Source organism: Callorhinus ursinus, unplaced genomic scaffold, assembly GCF_003265705.2.
Source record: "Callorhinus ursinus isolate GAN/ISIS: 27379988/994484 unplaced genomic scaffold, GSC_fseal_2.0 scaffold57, whole genome shotgun sequence".
Lineage (NCBI taxonomy): Eukaryota > Metazoa > Chordata > Mammalia > Carnivora > Otariidae > Callorhinus > Callorhinus ursinus.
Window position 1 is genome coordinate 7,436,373 of NW_027397119.1, and position 15,786 is coordinate 7,452,158.

The 15,786-nt window shown below is 43.7% G+C and overlaps 2 protein-coding genes across 17 annotated transcripts in view; both read right to left on the bottom strand.

The window, feature by feature from the left end:
- Positions 1 to 369: 369 nt before the first annotated feature.
- The window catches only part of PIK3C2B (phosphatidylinositol-4-phosphate 3-kinase catalytic subunit type 2 beta), an 88,974-nt gene continuing 73,557 nt past the window's right edge, over positions 370 to 15,786 (bottom strand). For 7 of the 16 annotated variants that reach the window (XR_012375851.1, XR_012375845.1, XR_012375847.1 and 4 more), the window contains 2 exons: positions 6,483 to 6,787; positions 370 to 4,160 (listed from right to left, as the gene is read on the bottom strand). Coding sequence is in view for 3 of the 16 variants with exons in the window: in XM_073884630.1 (XP_073740731.1) it covers positions 4,142 to 4,160 (19 nt within the window). In the remaining 13 variants the exon portion in view is untranslated. The remainder of the gene's footprint in view (positions 4,161 to 6,482; positions 6,788 to 15,786) is intronic. The other 9 variants (XR_012375856.1, XR_012375855.1, XR_012375854.1 and 6 more) reach the window with 9 other exon arrangements.
- Positions 7,418 to 15,716, bottom strand: PPP1R15B (protein phosphatase 1 regulatory subunit 15B). Its single transcript, XM_025855091.2, has 2 exons — positions 13,236 to 15,716; positions 7,418 to 10,056 (listed from the first exon to the last, which is right to left on the bottom strand). Exons 1-2 carry the CDS (start codon positions 15,144 to 15,146, stop codon positions 9,835 to 9,837), a joined length of 2,133 nt encoding a protein of 710 aa, XP_025710876.1. The 5' UTR covers positions 15,147 to 15,716; the 3' UTR covers positions 7,418 to 9,834.

Consider the following 15,786-nt stretch of genomic DNA (forward strand, 5'->3'; position numbering starts at 1 on the left):
GGACGTGGGGCCATTGGTACAGCCACTGTGGAAAACTGGAAGTGGTTTCCTTATAAAGTTAAACATATACTTACCATATGATCCAGCAATCTCACTCCTACATTTATCCAGAAAGGAATGAAATGTGTGTCCACAGAAACACTTGTATGCAAATGTTCACAGCAGCTTTAGTCATGATAGCCACAAACTGTAAACAAACCAACCAACTGTCCACCTAAGAGTGAATGAATGAATAAATTGTGGTGTAATCGTACAATGTGATACTACCCAGCAGTTTAAAGGGTAGATGACTGATATACCCAACACCAGAAATGAATTTCAAAAGTATGACACTAGATTAAACAAGCCAGACACGAAAGGGTACATAACTGTATGTAAAATGCCATTTTTATAAAACTCTAGAAAAGGTAAAATAGTGACAAAAAGCAGATCATCAGCTGCCAAAAGCTGCAGGTTGGTTGAATACAAGAGTATGAGGGAGGGGCGCCTGGCTGGCTCGTCGGTAGAGCACATGCGGTTCTTGATCTCGGTGTCTTGAGTTCAAGCCCCACGTTGCATGTAGACCTTAAAAAAAAAGAGAGAGCAGGAGGGAACTTTTTTGGGGTAATGGAAATGCTCTATATTTACCCAATGAGGAAGTGCCTTTCATGACACTGATCAAGTTCCCATGCACCTCATGCTGTCACTTGAAAGATTTGTAATGAAGATATGACATCAACTGATTTAAAACCATAGTTTTAAAGTCATCACTAGTAATACTAGCTTCTCAAAAACATCTCAAGTAGTATAAATAAGCATAACGTATACATTGAAAATAGAATTTTCCACACATTTAATTGCTTTTTTGAAACACACGAATCAATACATTACTTAATTGTGTGTGTTGGCCGGGAGCCTATCCACTGGGAGAAGGCGGCTATGGAAATTGTCACTTGAGTTAAAACAAAGTATATTGTGCACCTAAGACATTCTGGTTACTGTGCTGAGGACCCTTCCAGCAAAGAGGTGGACAGTCTGTAGGAAGAAATGGAAGCGCAAACAGCTACAACTCAGTGTGACATGAACAGTGAGAGAAAGGGCGACAGGGGGCTGTAACACTGAGAACAACGTAATGAACTCCGTGAGGATACACAGATGAAGTCATCATCAGGGAAGCCTTTGGGGGGGAGATGAAACCTGATCAAGGAAGGTAAATATTCCCAATGGACCCTGAAGGGGGTCTACGCCAAATGGGAGGCAGAAGAAGGGACACCTGCTAAACATAACTTGTCATCCCCCCTGAAATGACCTGGGAAATTAACTGCAAGAACATGCACCTGCTTCAGCCCTTTGACTTCCCAGCAAGACTTCTCTTCTGTAAGTCAATATTCCTCTAAAAAACTGCCATCTCTTAGGCAGTCCTGGGCCACACCCCCCAGGCCAGTCAAGCTGTGACTCACAGCAGGTTGTCTTGGGGAAGGTCGTCGGAAGTCAACAAAACAAAAAAACTCCTCTGTAAATTCCTGAAGGTAGAAACCACACCCCAAAACCCCAAAAAACAAAACATCTCCTCCGCTTGCTACTCAGTCAAATCCAGCAGAAACACAAGGCAGGAAGAGCACCACTGTAATACAGCTGAAAGGTGGCCCAGCCACTGCAGGCAGAGAAAACCGTATGCAAACACACACCGGCCTTCCATTCTGCACACCGGAAGTGTGTGTGCTGGGGGCAGCGCCTCGGGGCCAATACCAACTTACCAAAGAACAGTCCTGGTACCACCTGGTCTTGGCTGCTAGCTCTAAGAGGGAAACAGAGAACAGCATGAGACCCCGGCCCAGCAGTTCTTTAGGCTCTTTTCCTCCTTCCAAGCCTGTCCCATGTACAACTCCATAATCAGACATAGTGACTCTCCATACCTCGAGCAACGTGGCACCCTCTCTCTCCGCTCCCTGAGAAGGACTGCCCTGGTTCACAGGAATGCAATAGGAAGCAGAATGCTGAGCAGATAGTTAAGGGAGATGAAGCCCTAACTGGAAAAAACCCGATCCAGAAAACTCAGCAAATAGCCGTACATCAGCCTCTTAGATTTCACCCCTAATCTCCTAATTATTCTCCCTCCTTGGAGAGCAGGAACCATCAATTCATGTGTTTGTGTTCGACCTCAAATCGTGGTTCTCCTTTAAGGAACAGTTACCACAAAAAGGATGGTTACCACAAAAAGGTGGAGTCACAATGGGCAGGCCTGGCACAGGCAGGGCAGGGCAGTTCTACAGCTTGTTTATACACCCAGGGAATGACCTCCAAGGGAGCAACACCCGTCACATTAGTAATCGTGGGGATCCGTCAGGCGCTTCGAGATGGTAACGCCATCTAGTGGAATCAACAGACCATCTCTAGCAACCCACAGCCGGTCTTTGGCCACAAATAAACCTGCTGGTGTTGTGGGAAGAATACTTTGGTATTATTGATACAGAATACTAATTCTGGAAAAGGAAGGTCTCAGCTGATTTGCTCACATATGAAATTCATGCACCTTATTAATGACACTCAAATTAACTGATGCGGTATCCCTAGCCAGGTTGAAATTTGTAATTACATTCTACAAATTTAGAGCTTACTGCAACTTCTCTGTAAGGACTTTTCAGTTCCGTGATTCAACATCAGCTATGATCGTGGCATGTTTGTTTCTAATCAGACATGGCTGTGTTGATGTAATCTCGGTAAAGGCTGTATGAGAGGTGACTTTAGGAAAGTGATTAACTCGGGGCACCTGCCTGGCTCAATCAGAAGAACACACAACTCTTGATCTTGTGAGTTTGAGCCTCACACTGGGTATAGAGATTACAAAAATAAATAAATAAACTTTTTAAAAAAGTGATTAACTCATTCAAATCTTTGTTGAATATCTACAGTTCTAGGCTCTGGGCTCAGAAACAAGACAAACAAGATCCCTGCCCTCACAGCATTTACCGATTAGTGAGGGTGGCAGCACACAAGGAACAGATGCAAATGTTAACAAGATGAGGTCAGAATGAATATAATTTAAAAGGGCAAAGGGAGAGGGAAAGGAAGGGTCATGGTGCTTTTGAGATCCAAAGAAGAGCTCATCTTCTTATGATGAAAATTGTTTTTTACAGATTTTGTTTACTTATTTGAGAGTGAGCAAGAGAGAGAGCATGAGTGGTGGGGGGGGGGCCAGAGGGAGAAGCAGACTCCCCCTAAGGAGGGACCCTGGGATCATGACCTGGGCCAAAGGCAGACACTTAACCAACTGAGCCACCGAGGTGCCCCCTCATAATGAAATGTTTTTAAAGACAACCATTCCTGAGGCACCTGGATGGCTCAGTTAGTTAAGCATTCAACTCTTGAGCTCAGGGTTGTGAGTTCAAGCTCTGCACTCCACACTGGGCAAGGAGCCTACTTAAAAAAAAAAAAAAAATAGGGGCACCTGGGTGGCTCACTTGGTTAAGCATCTGCCTTCAACTCAGGTCATGATCTCCGGGTCCTAGGATTCAGCTCCCCATCATGTTCCCTGCTCATCGGGGAGTCTGCTTCTCCCTCTCCCTCTGCCCCTCCCTACCCACCCCCATGCTCTCTCTCTGTCTCTCTCAAATGGATAAATAAAATTTTTAAATAAATAAAAATAAAGACAACTGTTTCAGAATAAATATGCATATGAGTTTTCAAAGCTTTTTTGGGACTCCTCTCTGGTTTTTGCCTGCAGAGCCAATGTATGAACTCCGTCAAGAAAAGCAGCCTTGGGGCGCCTGGCTGGCTCAGTCGGTGGAGCATGCAACTCTTCATATCGGGGTTATGAGTTTGAGCTCCATGTTGGGTGTAAAGATTACTTAAAAATAAGATCTTTAAACAAAAAACAAAAAACACAGAAAGAAAAGCAGGTAACTCAAAGCAGCATACTGCATGCAGCTTTACCATCACCTCTTTCTTTGACCCTGAACATCTTTGGGATATTTCTGAAAATTAATCCAGTCCCAAACCCTATATATGGTAACCTAAGGTTCTGGTGGGAAAGTATGCAGCAAGCTCTGGAGAGAGTTAAAAATTCTGTGAGGTCCTTTCTTCCTCTTGGTGGACAGTATCTCTAATGAATGCACACCTCTGGAAATTGTGCTGTTCTTTTCTTTTGCTATGGAGGTCCTCATCATCTTCTAGGGAAGGACCTATAAAACAATAGTAAAAAAAAAAGTATAAATATATATTCAGCAAACAATGGCAGGAGGAGACAGAGAAAAGGATAGTACTAAGATGAAGGGAAGAATAAAAGATTAAAAGAACAAAACCGCCTGGGGTTGAGGAACTGCCAGGCATGGGGGGGTGAAAAAAATTTTTTTAAATAAAAATAATAAAAGAACAAGACCTCATAAATCACTCCCAAGATCGTCCCTTGTAGTTCAGCTTTCTAAACCTTGTCCTCATCAGATCCCGAGGGTATCTTCCCAATGGTTCAGGCAACCCACTTTCCATAAACCAGGCTTCCCCTATCTTTCCTGGTGAGATTAAGGAGTCTGCTCATGGTAAAACAGTGATGCAACTCAAATTATTACACAGACACATACCCCCACCTCCACCCCCCGTATTCTCCATTTAATGTGTACAATGGTTTCTTTAAATTCCCTGATAGCAAACTTGTCACTAAAACATATTAATTGAAAACAATATAACTCTGGCTTGATGAATCCTCAAAGTGAGCAGGGTTAGAAGAGATCTATGTATCCTACTTATTACCCCTACTGCTATAGATCTTTGAGAGAGGGGGGGAGGGGCAGAGGGAGCATGATAATGCTACCTTTGTATTTTAAAGTCGCAACTGAACGACAGGAACTTAGCCTCCCCACAAACTTAGCCTCCCCGGAGCAAATCCAGGGAGAAAAAGACTGATGTTTTGTATTGATCATAAAGCATTCAACCGAGTCCATAAGGAAAAGATCCTAATTACCAATACAGAAGGATTCTAAACAATTAACATTTGTGTTAAAATCCTTAAAATGAAGAAGTATAAAAACCTCTTTATACTTGGGGCAACTGAGTGGCTCAGTCGTTAAGCATCTGCCTTCGGCTCAGGTCATGATCCCGGGGTCCTGGGATCGAACCCCACGTGGGGCTCTCTGCTCAGCGGGAAGCCTGCTTCTCCCTCTCCCACTCCCCCTGCTTGTGTTCCCTCTCTCGCTGTGTCTGTCAAATAAATAAATAAAATCTTAAACAAAAAAAAAAAAAACCTTTTCATACATATAAAAAGAAATTAAGGGGCGCCTGGGTGGCTCGGTCAGTTAAGCATCTGCCTCTGGCTCACAATCTCAGGGTCCTGGGGTTGAGCCCTGCGTTGGGCTCCCTGCTCAGTGAGGAGTCTGCCTCTCCCTCTGCCTCTCTCCCTCTCCCTCTCTCAAATAAATAAATAAAATCTTAAAAAAAAATTCTCTCACCTCAAGAAGGTACACTGGTTAGTTAGCATACTTACCTTTTACAATGTAAGAACGCTTTTATAGATTTCCCTATTACTTTTATAAGTAACATTTTTTTAATTTCTTTTTTTTAAAAGATTTTATTTATTTATTTGACGTAGAGAGAGAGAACAAGTAGGCAGAGAGGCAGGCAGAGGGAGAGGGAGAAGCAGGCTCCCCGCTCAAGGACTCAATCCCCGGACCCTGGGATCATGACCTGAGCTGAAGGCAGACACTTAACCGACTGAGCCACCCAGGCGCCCCTATAAATAACATTTTTTGTGAGAAAAAAACTGAAGATATTTCCACTTTTTTTTAAAGATACATATAGAGGATCCAAAGAAAGTCTCCAAATGAGACCACCAAATTCCTAAATCTGTAACTTTCAAAATTTGAGGTCATTTGCTTTAAACTTTCTATTAAAGTAGAAAAAAAAAACCCCACAATTTCTATATGAGACCGAGTCATAGCAAGGGCGCCTGGGTGGTTCGTTCGGTTGTGTCTGCCTTCGGCTCAGGTCGTGATCCCGGGGTCCCGGGATCGAGCCCCGCGTCTGGCTCCCTGCTCGGGGGGAAGCCTGCTTCTCCCCTTCCCACTCCCCCTGCTTGTGTTCCCTCTCTCGCTGTGTCTGTCAAATAAATGAATAAAATCTTTAAAAAAAAAAAAGTCATAGCAGTAAATCTGGCTTGATGTGAACATGGCTATTTTCATAAACCTTCCTGGAGAGAGCCAAAAATGCTTAAATTAACCCCAAGATGGTAATAAAAAAGTATAACCTGGGGCTGTCAATTCAATTTGTACTAAATACTGATTACTTGCAATTATGTTTCTTTCCTTCTGGGTCAGAAATAGATCTTTAATAAATTTTTCTTCATTAGCTAGGAAGATCCAAGTACCTAAATGAAGAGTGCTATTATGCCTTAATCCATTAATAGGCTCGCTATAATCCAAATGTCTTTTTTCAGGGTACAAAGTTTGATTTTTCTGATGCTACCATCACATTTAGGCAACATTGTAAATGGGAGTACGCCATGATTTACATACCATAGTTATCATGAATAATAATGTACCAACTAGGGGCACCCGGGTGGCTCAGTTGTTGGGCGGCTGCCTTCGGCTCAGGTCATGATCCCGGGGTCCTGGGATCGAGCCCCGCATCGGGCTTCCTGCTCGGTGGGGGGCCTGCTTCTCCCTCTCCCACTCCCCCTGCTTGTGTTCCTGCTCTCGCTGTGTCTCGCTCTGTCAAATAAATAAAATCTTAAAAAAAAAAAAAAAAGAGGGGGGTGGGTGCCACCAAGTCTCCATCTGGCCCGGTACCACTAGAAGTGAATAAACTCCAGAGGGTCAGCCTGGGAAAAAAAAAAAAATAATAATAATGTACCAACTAGAGAAAAGTTAATTTCCCTGCTACTTAAGAGAAACACTTAGGGGTGCCTGGGTGGCTCAGTCGGTTAAGCATGGTCCCAGGGTCCTGGGATGGAGCCCCATGTTAGTCTCCGTGCGCAGCAGGGAGTCTGCTTCTCCCTCTCCCTCTCCACCCGGCTCATGCTCTCTCCCTCACTCTCTGCCGCAAATAAAAATTTAAAAAAGAAAAAAAAAAAAAGGTAAACGCTATGCTAAGCCCAGCATGTGAATTTATTGTACTGCTCCTGTGAATACCCCATTGTTTTCTCAGTAGCAGAAGTGGATGACTGGAGCCAATTTTGGAATCAAAACCCCAGTCTCTAAGAAGGGCATTTCATACTCTTAAGAGCCAAATTCGCCTTTCTATTGAAATGTGGTTTGCAATCCTCCGTCCCCTTAAAGTTCCTCCCCTTCAACAAGCCGACGTGCAATTTACATGTCCCCATGACCTTTTTAAACCACAGCAATTTGTTCGGCACCTCTAAGTTTATAGTGCTTCTCCAAAAATACCCGATTTAATCCTGAAAATTCAGCTAAGTCCAAAGCTAATGTAAAATACTAGGAAACACACAATATAAACTTGAACCAAAATACCATGTAACATTTAATAATTGCAAATATATTTATTACAATTTACAGATTAGTTAAAGTTATATACACAAATATAATTTTAGCTATAAAATCCCAACAAACTGGTTACATTGAAGTCACTGGATCTGTAGAAGCCAATTAAGTCTTCTAGTCCCCTAAATTCACCTCCCTTAAATTATACAAAAATAAAATCTGATAGTTTTGATTTCAAGTGAAAGATGAAGAGGTGCTGTTATCACATTGCAACACTCAGAAAAGGAAATTTTACCTGTCTGTATGCCTTCACATGCTACATTGATACTTAAAGCACCATTATAAGACTTTAAATGTGTACAATGTTCAATTACAACTTCCAAGTTTAACTTTGCTCTAACAACTAGGATTGGGATGAAATGACAAGAACTGTTTCTCCTTCAGTCCAACTTAAAAACAGCCCCTTCTGTCCTTTTTGTCACTGTCTCGATCACTTCTTTTAAAGGAGGGTAGTAAATGGGAGAATTCTTCACCAAGCTTTTAGTGTACTCATTTGGTAGCGAGGTTGGAATCCCAAGGGAACAAGTTTCCAAAATCCAATCAATGTCAAGCTATCCCATTATTTTCAACTATGCAGAGGTGCTAGATTTCAGACTAAGCCGTGAAATAAAACAGTATACTTCAGTCTGGTTTTAAAAAAATGCCTATACATTTTCAGAAAGTTTTTTTTCAAGGCAGATGATCCCTTCTTCCCAACTGACACAGCTGGTGCTTAAAACCAGCCTGTTTTCACAGTGTTACAGCAGGACTCTGCAAATGCATCCCCTATGATTACCTAAAGTGGAGGTGCACAACACACATTGAATAAGGGCTCTGCAAATATCGGACCAGCTTTCAAGTTGTACTCTTGGCGTGTTTATGTACGAATATATATATATTATCACTGGAGGCAGTTCTTAGAGCAAACCAGATAGAAATAAAATAATGACCAGGTAGACTGTAAACTGAGGTAGTAACTCTGCAAGCACTTCTGACAAAAAATTTGTCCCCACACTGAAACAAGTTCAAACTTAAGAGGCCACCTGCTCTACTCATGTTTTCCATTACCTGCAACAAGAGGCACATGGGGCAAAAACAGACCAGTAAGAAGCTGACAAACATTACCTCAGCCTAACAGAGGCACACCATGTCCAGCTAAACAAAGGACAACCAGTCACTGCAAAAACTTCAATTCAAAAGTAAACTCTGGGCTAAAAATAGTTAAGACTCTGTATTGTTAAGTCTATAGTACCATCCTTTCCTGAAAGTTACAGGCCTTGTCATTACTTCTCTAACAGTAGAACACAATAAACTTGGAGATTGATTAAGTCTCTATTTTACATTGCTAACTGGAAAATTCAGAAGTGCCCATTTCCAAGTTTATAGTGTCACCCTGACAGGTTTTAAAAGTGACAGTGCTGAAGCATGAGATTAGTAACACTGGTTTTCTGTTGACAGCATATAAAACAAAAACAAATTGCTCTGAGAAGTCTCCTAGTTCCTTCCTAGGAAAATTCTTGGCTTTTCAATTTAAAAAGTGAATGTCTATGCTGCAACTATTACTTTCTGGAGTCTTTTACAACAACTTCTACCTGTTGAAACACACAAAGAACCATTTAACTGGAATGACAATCACACACACAGAACCCTCTCCAAGAAACAGTTTGCACAGAAGTTAAACATTTGAGATGTTAAAATTTGGCAGAAAGATGCAGCTTTCCCAAAGCAGCAGAGAGTACTGCACAAATAAGTTTTGTGGCGGTCCTTGGAAAGGTAAAATTTAACCTATAAAAGCCCACCACGCATGTCCATCCAAAGTCATTTTTAGAAGGGAAAAACAAAGTTGACACAAGGTAATTTAAGTTGGTAGCATATACAAGATTATTTTCTTAACCTTAAAGCTAGAAGGACCACATCACTGAAATAAAAAATAGAGAAAACATAAAAGCCCATTAACTTGTTGGCTGGGGAGAGCCCAAAGTTTTCAGACAGGTACACATAATTTAAATTAGAATGGAAAATGGGGCTTTGAACCCTATAAATACTGTTTCCCAAGGAAATCAGTTTTGAAAATGCAAAATTCCACCTTAAAAGGTCCCCTTTACACCTCAGCAAGCACATGACATTTAAAAATACACCCAACTGAATCAAAAAAGGGAGTATTAGAAATCACACCATCTCATCCTTCATTACCAGGGCTTGCCTTCAAACCTGGCCATCTCTGAGTGGGATCAGTTACAAAAAAAATATTAAACTAGGTCTCTGGATCCAAGCTGCATATCCTCTTAAAAAAAAAAAAAAAAAAAGGACAGCTGCCAATTTTTGTTTTTAAAAGAAACCTCTCAAGTAAGAGGTAGTGTACGCTCGAGTTAGAGGCCGTCAAATCATCTTAACATTGCTTAAAAGCATTAAGTCCTTTGAAGCATGTTTCCTGGAATCTATTAAACATTCTTTCTCTGTGCTCAAACGTCAAGCAATATCCAATAGCATCTTCTGTTTCTTGAATTCGTTTCTGGAACCTGCACCCATCCCGTGCAAATTCTTCCCATGGTCCTTTGCGGTCCTCATCACCACTTATATAATACTCAGTAACTTCTTCCAGGAAGGTTACCTATAAAGACAAAGACTAATTTTAATCATGCTCTAGGACCTTAAAATCACCATTGAAGTAATTAACCCTTTATGCTACTAATTCTTTGAGAATATCAAATATCCAAATATCTTACAGGAATATTTGGTTTCAACTGTAACAGAAGAAAAAAGTAAGTTCTGACTGACTAGATGGCATCTCAGTAAAAAGTGAGCGAACTCCATCTTGATTTCCTTCACACACACACACACACACACACACACACACACACACACACACACTCCTGCCCCCATCTGTCGTCCTGTCATCCCTCCTCCCTCCCCTTGGCTTTTGGTGTTAATAAAATGAATCCAGATGGGGAACTGAGAATTTCCTGATGTTATCAGTCCTTTTGTCTTTTCTTAATCCTTAGGGAAATACAGTTCTGTGACACTCTTCCTCCAAAATGACAAATGTTTCCCAAAAAATTTTCCAGAAATATTTGAAATAGTTATTAGTATTAGTCAATGCTTTTATTACAGCACAAAAGCTTTAACAAAGAACTTCACCAATTTCTAGTCTTCCTTTTTCCTTTTAAACACAATTTCACTTTTCAGTGCTTTCCAATTTTTGCATCATAAACACATAGTGTTACTCTTATTATTGCTTTTGTAATGAGACTATAGAAAAAGTTATTTAGTAAACAAAATGCAGCCAAGTTAACCTATCTTTAAGGTTATGTTACTAGGGGCGCCTGGGTGGCTCAGTCGTTAAGCGTCTGCCTTCGGCTCAGGTCATGATCCCGGGGTCCTGGGATCGAGCCCCGCATCGGGCTCCCTGCTCCACGGGAAGCCTGCTTCTCCCTCTCCCACTCCCCCTGCTTGTGTTCTCTCGCTGTGTCTCTCTCTGTCAAATAAATAAATAAAATATTTAAAAAAATAAAAAATAAATACTATATACATGATTTCACGTAAAGAGTTAAAGTCCCTTTTAATCCCTACTTAATTTCCAGCATAGACGTTTCTTTCAAACACAGCAAACTACGAAAGTAAATACTTGCTTTAAAAATATGTTCAATAGTTACATCAGCTAATCCCACCGTGGCCTACTCCTTTCATTCCCTTTACATCAGGCCACGGAATGCCCTGGAGGACAATTAGCAGGTCTGTAACATCTTACTAGATATTGCATTCTAGAGTTACTCATTGTATCACTAAAATAAATAACGGCAGCAGCATTTATATGTTTACCACATGCCAGGCTCATTTCAGAGGACTTTATAATTTTTATCTCATTTAATCCTCAGAGCAACCCTATAGGGTCTGTACTACTATCACCTCCATTGTATAGATAAGGAAAGAGAGGTTAACGGACTTGTTTCCAATCATACAGCCTCCCTCTGGTGTAGTAATCAGGATTCAAACCTGGAGTATGGCTCCACAATCTGCACTGTGTTATGTCAATGACACAGGCATTTTAAGTCTCACTCTAAAAAATCAAGCACTACCCATTATTCCCATAAAGCTAAAGAATGGCAAGTGGTCAAAGGCTGCCAAAATAATTTTACCATATTTTAGACATAATCTTTTATAAATGTTCCTTCTTGTTCAGTCAGTAGTCTCACATCTACTTGACTCATCTCATCTTTGCTCAATGAGCAAGCCAAAATGAGACATGAGACTGGCCTGAGGTCCCTGAACAATAATAGCTACCAATTAAAGGCAAGGCGATGAATGAGGAGTTTTACACACTCATCTCATTTAAATCATGTAATAATTCACACAATATTTATAATTATTATTCCCATCAGATAAATGAGTGAACCAAGGCCATGAGAAGTCAAGTTACTTTGCAGGTCTGGCTGTCTTCCCAAATTTCTTGGCCCTAACCACTCAGCAGGAGGGAACACAGGCCTCCAGATACCAAATGCTCATTCTGTTGCTCCACTTACCAATCAGGCCTCGGTTTTTTAACCTATTCACTAATAGGTTTTACCTACAGGTTTACTAACAGGTTTTAACCTATTCACTAATAACTAAATAGGTCATTTTGTCAGGGTCCCCTAAGAGTAAACAGAAAATATCTTTTATGACAGCATTTACGTATGTGTGAACTAAATTTTTAACCATGACCTATTCTACAGGTGAGACGTAAGGTTATCACCATGTAGAGGTATTTTCTACCCAGGAAGTATCTCAAAGGAACGAAGCTGGCCATCTGGAGCCAACAGATTATGGCACTGTCCACCTGAAACTTTCTAATGCGGCAGAATCTGAGGTCAAAAATAACTTACCCTCCTTTGTCTTTCAGATAAGTGTACAGAAAACTAAAGAAACTTGCCCTCTACAATAAAAGATACCCTGTGTGTTTGGGGGAATTCCTCTCCAGTTAATAACCTTTGCTGAATAAATAGTAGAAGGAAAAAATAAAGCAATTCCAAAGAACCTCCCCAAATAAGATTAACCTGACAATGTGTTGAAAGAGTAAAACGTTTTAAGACGAGCTTAGGAACAGGAAGCAGCTACTCAAGATAAATCAAATAGGTAACCAAACATCATTGTTACAAATGATTATTAACCTGAGGGTGGCCACTGATAACTAGTATTGCGTTCTTCAGAAACGGCAGTACTATTTCCTGTATTGTTTTATTACTGTCAAAATCATGTTCACATCAAAAAGTTTTTACACTGAAATTAGTATCTTCTTTGATGGCAAACTTGCTACTTGGTACTATTATCCCTCTGGGCTCTAACAGGAATGAAGACACTTGTTATCCTCTAAATATTAGGTGTCCACAAATAACAAACTACAATTAATACCATTTAAATACTCCATAACGGGACCTGACCAATCTCCAGAAGAATTGTGTATACACAAGGTGTAATTTTTCTGTTCCATAAAAAAGAAAGAAAAGTTGAAGATTATATGGAAACAGCCCAGAGATACAAACCCAAATGAAAAGGACACTTTCCTGCTAACACCTATACCCCAGCATTTTCGATTTGGATAGGAACAACATTCCACAGAAGGGAAGAAGGCAGGTGGTGGTTATATGGGGGGCGGAGGGGTCATTTCTTAATCCAAGTACAGAAGCTTAGAGCCCTTCCTCAAAAATATGCTCTACTACTATGCCTCCAGAAGAGTCATGCTACTGTATTTAACCGTATCAAAACAGTACAAATTATCAGGCACAGTAAAAAAAAAAAAAAGAAAAACCAAACCTTTTTTCTCTTGATATGCATACGTCTTTCTCCAGAAAGAACCCCACCGGGTACCAAGTCTGGATCTTCACTTTCTCGGCTCCCCAACAGCTGCACATCACAAGATAGTAAGGTTTGACAATCAGAAATGGCCACAGTGGGCTCAGACAGGCCCTCTGAGCCGCAACAGCCTTTCCAATTTTTCCCTGATGTTTGAAAAGGAGCCTTAAAATTTAAAAGGTTGTAGGGGTCATCGGAATTACAGAAAGAGTTCCACAGTTTGAGACTCTCTGCTTCATCTGCACTAGATTCCCAGTCATCTTCCTCCCCAGAATTATGGTCAGGAGACTCGGGAAGGCTTCCAATCTGGGGAGAATTCTCTAGAGCAGACTTGTCAGAGGAATCCTTCTCTGAGTCAGAAGGGTCTCCAGGAACAATTCTGGCAGCAGTCTGAATTGTTGCCGTGAAGTTTCGGGGATTATAAGGATCTACACTATAGAAAGAGTTCCAAAGGTGAAGCCCTTCAGAGTCTTGTTCAAGGTCTGATTCGTCGGAGAGTGAGCTATCACTATCAAAACCATCATCCTCAGCTTCCTCATCCCAATCCTCACCTTCGGAATCAGAACTTGTTTCTAGGTCACTGGATGCACCTCCCAAAATGTAATCTATCAGTCTGTTACTACAAGCTGGCCTGGTGGAAATGAGAATGTCATCTTCTAGGTCTGAGGAGTCCCCGACACTTATTTGGTCCTCTCCAGGCTCTTTTTCCACAGGCACCTCACCAGACGGACAACCTTCCGAGAGGTCCTGTTTTTCCAAAGCAAGTGGAACCTCTTTCGTCAACGATGCGATCTTTCCTTCGGTGGGTTCCTGGGCGGTTCCGGAAACGGCTCCAACAGAGGGAATACACTGTGTGGGACTATCTCCGCCGGGTTTCAGATCCATCCGGAGCAAGCTGTGTTCCTCCTCCAGGCTGTGGTAGCCATTATCTTGGTCTGGGGTGGGTAATGCTTCCCCCTTTCTGGCCTGCTGAAGGAACTCCAGCCGTTTCGTGCGAAGATGGTGGATTTCTGGCAGGCCCTCTCTAGAAGGAGGCGGACATCCCTGCCGCGTGGAGCAAACGACGTCTGCCTTCAGCGGGCGGGGAGGATCAAGGTCTTCAGTCAGACAGGCGCCCTCTGGGCTGAGGGTCTGGAAATCAACAGGTTCGCCACTTCCCACGCTGTTCTGATAGCCAAGCCCCACCCGGGGCACGCAGTCCCGATAGGCGGGGTTCAACAAATAGGAGACGACGCTGAAACTGCTTAAACGCCGAACGGGTAGAGGGCCGGCGGGCGAAGAGCCAAGTTCCCGGTTAGAGCACAGATGGCCTTGAAGGCCACTCGGTAACAGCTCCATTCCGCACAGCTGCTGCTCTAACGGAATAGCGTGTGCGGCAGGGTCCAGAACTCTAGCCTGGGCTTTGAGTTCCAATTCTAGATCTGAGGACGAGCACTGCCAGTGGATCCCCTCCTCCAGCCAATCGAGGGAACTGGCAGTAGAGTCGTCCGAGGGGTCGAGCCGCAGCGAACTCAAAGATTTCTGCGCCGGGGGGACGGCTGGGTCCTCCCGAGCCTTCAAGGCTCTGAGAGCGCTGTAGCCTCCAGCAAAATCTAGCCATTTGGTCGGGATCATCCCGCCGAAAAGCTGGCTCCAAATCAGCGGCTTCTGAAGCAGGCTGGGGAGCGGCGCCAAGAGCTGGGAAAGCAGCTTCATCCAGGAGCCGGTCCGAGCCTGGGGCTGGGGGGGAGCAGCCAGTCTGGGGTCCCCGGGGTGTTCCGAGGCAGGAGGTGTGGGCAACTTGGAAGTGCCGGGTTGCGGGCGCCGGGGAAAGAAGGGCAGCCAGAACCGGGAGCCCGGCCGCGGCCGCGATCCGTCTGCTGCCGGCTCCATGTCCTTGTTCCAGGCAGTCTCTCGGCGCTGCAGGTCGGACGGGATTCGGAGAGGTCTAAGCAGTCTTGGCCTTGCTGCGCGGCGGAGTCGGGGCCCCAGGCCGATCGCCCGGCCAGGTGAAGAGCCACAGGGGGAAGCGGCTTCGGCCGCGGGCGGCAGACCACAGTCCGGAACGACAGGCGCAGGACGCAGCGGCCGAGACGACACTCATCCTGACGGGAAGGAGATGTCCTAGTCCGCTCGAGGCCTCTCCACCATTAACAGAGCCCTCCCGCGGCGACTGCGACGACTTCCCAGAAAGACGGGCCGTTAAAAAGGCCCCTCGGCAGCGCGACCCCGGAAGGGCTGGGCAGGCGGGCGCGGGTAGAAGCGAAGCCCAAAATGGCCGCTGGGCCAGCACGGAGCAGAACACCCACAAGCAAGAGGACGAGACGAAGGATGGCGGCTGGCTACGCCACCAGCCCCGCGTCGCCCAACGTCACTCGCAGAGCCCGGCGGGCGGGCCTTTCCGGACTCCTCCGAGCGGCCGCTCATTGGTCTCGCGCGATTCCCTGTCGGCTTCCTTACTCTCGGCGGACCCAGCGCTCGCGCCGGAGGTTGCATCAGCCGGGCCGAGGCTCTACGCGTGCGCACTTGTTCC

What these genes read in the sequence shown, in the direction of transcription:
- PPP1R15B (XM_025855091.2), bottom strand. Translation starts at nt 15,146, where the DNA reads ATGGAGCCGGCAGCAGACGGATCGCGGCCGCGGCCGGGCTCCCGGTTC. An exon ending in TGCATATCAAGAGAAAAAAG is followed by an intron (nt 10,057 to 13,235) that starts GTTTGGTTTTTC and finishes TTGTCTTTATAG; the next exon opens with GTAACCTTCCTGGAAGAAGT.